The 1756-nt window shown below is 48.2% G+C and overlaps 1 protein-coding gene across 1 annotated transcript in view; it reads left to right on the top strand.

Annotated features, from left to right (window-relative positions):
- The first annotated feature begins 787 nt into the window (after nucleotides 1–787).
- Nucleotides 788–1756, top strand: part of LOC102211763 (ras-related protein Rab-40B-like) — a 9558-nt gene continuing 8589 nt past the window's right edge. The window contains exon 1 of the mRNA XM_005752768.1: nucleotides 788–1177. Within this exon, the coding sequence (XP_005752825.1) occupies nucleotides 1036–1177 (142 nt within the window). The 5' untranslated portion in view covers nucleotides 788–1035. The remainder of the gene's footprint in view (nucleotides 1178–1756) is intronic.

Genomic DNA, 1756 nt, shown 5'->3' with positions numbered 1-1756 from the left:
CGGTGCTGAGTGTGATGGTGCTGGACCGGTGGGGGCCGAGTCTGACAGACTGTGGTCTATTTGTCAGGAAGTTAGGAATTTATATCTGCTGTTGCTGTTATTGTGCCTCGGCCTCTGGGAAACCAGAGCACCACACAAAAAAAGATAACTCCCCCACTCCCTGCTCCCAGGAAGGACCAACCCTGCCACAGAGCTTGTGGTTTTACAGCAACCAAATATGTCATTCATCTTTGTCAGGGTGGGCACGGCCAAAACAGCCAAAAACATGTTGTTGAGGTGACTGCTGTTGTGAGTTGGTGCTGTATAAATAACATTGTCACGCTTTCAGTCAGTGATTGGTTACTCGAGTGTGAGCTGATGGAGGAAAACTTCTTCCTTTGACTGCATTAAGACATTTCCAACAGTCACTGCTTCACAAAACTCAGAGAGACGCAGATGGACATCATGAAATATCTCCTGCAAATGTAACCTCAGTCTGCTCCGAGTGCTGCACTGTTGATCTGAACATCAGCCTCATCAAACCCGGACTGCTGTCTGTCCGAAGGCTCATCTCTAGACTGCTCCTGTGTAAAGCATCTCTTCCGCCCAGCCGCTGTCATGCTTTTATTTTCTCAATCCAAACAGGAAATTGTTGCCTTTTCTATTTCTGTTCAGCTTGACGTCACTTAGTGAGCCAAACGCACAGCTTGTCCCGCTCGCTGATGGATGTCTCCAACGTCCAATCCTGACTCAAGGTTGCCCTAGCAACTCGAACGATTACCCAATCGAACCGAGATAAACACCCTCCCTCACCTCCTCAGCTGGAGCAGGGAGGGGGGAGGCCAGAGATCCATGAGTTGCTCCTCAGTCCGGGAGCAGACCTGGACCTGAACCTGCAGAGGATTTTTACTGTCGTGCGTAAAAACGCGCCGATGGCACAGCTGGACGCGCTCCGAGTAGCTCCTGAACACGCTCCAGTCTGAGTGCGGGGGGGGAAGAGGTGTAAGCCTGCTCTCATCTCAGGATGGGACACCACAGCCGTCACCCGCCGCGAGCATGAGCCACAGAAGCAGCCCGGCGCGCGCCTACGACTTTCTGCTCAAGTTCCTGCTGGTGGGCGACAGCGACGTGGGGAAGGGCGAGATCCTGGCCAGCCTGCAGGACGGAGCCACCGAGTCCCCGTACGGCTACAACATGGGTGAGTGGGGGAGTAGGGTCAGCTGTCCGGTGATCTCTGTGGAGGCTGCTGACACCGAGTCCTCCATCAGGAGTCTGACTTCATGTTCACTCAAACTTTAAGCGCCTCCATCAGAGCTCCAATCCACAGCAGCCTCTCTGACATCAAAGCTTTATGAAAAGAAAATAATTATGTTATTATTAGTTGTTATTATTAGTCCTTATGAAAAGATTTTATTCTGAGTTGAAAAATGAAAGTTAGTGATTAAAGTTTACAAGAAAAAGCTGTTTTTGTGAAATAAGTTCACAAGTTTATTCTTAAAAATAAATAAATGTATTCACGTTTACTTTAATAAACAGCTGAGTGTATTTTATTATTGAAAGCATTTTAACTGGTTCACAAGTTTTACTCTTTCAAAATAAGAGCCATAGTTGTTAAGATATGCATTGTTCTCTGGTGAGCAGACACCATCCAACTAACTGATGGTTTGGATCCACTGCGTATAAAAACTGGACATAATCACTGTGATGTCACTCAACAGTGGTGATTGGCTGGTTTTAGAGCCTGCCCCCTGTGGACGTCAGAGGAACTGCAGTGAAG

Source organism: Pundamilia nyererei, unplaced genomic scaffold, assembly GCF_000239375.1.
Source record: "Pundamilia nyererei isolate P.nyererei 1_Seehausen unplaced genomic scaffold, PunNye1.0 scaffold00379, whole genome shotgun sequence".
Classification (NCBI taxonomy): domain Eukaryota; kingdom Metazoa; phylum Chordata; class Actinopteri; order Cichliformes; family Cichlidae; genus Pundamilia; species Pundamilia nyererei.
This window is presented reverse-complemented; position numbering and strand designations above follow the sequence as displayed.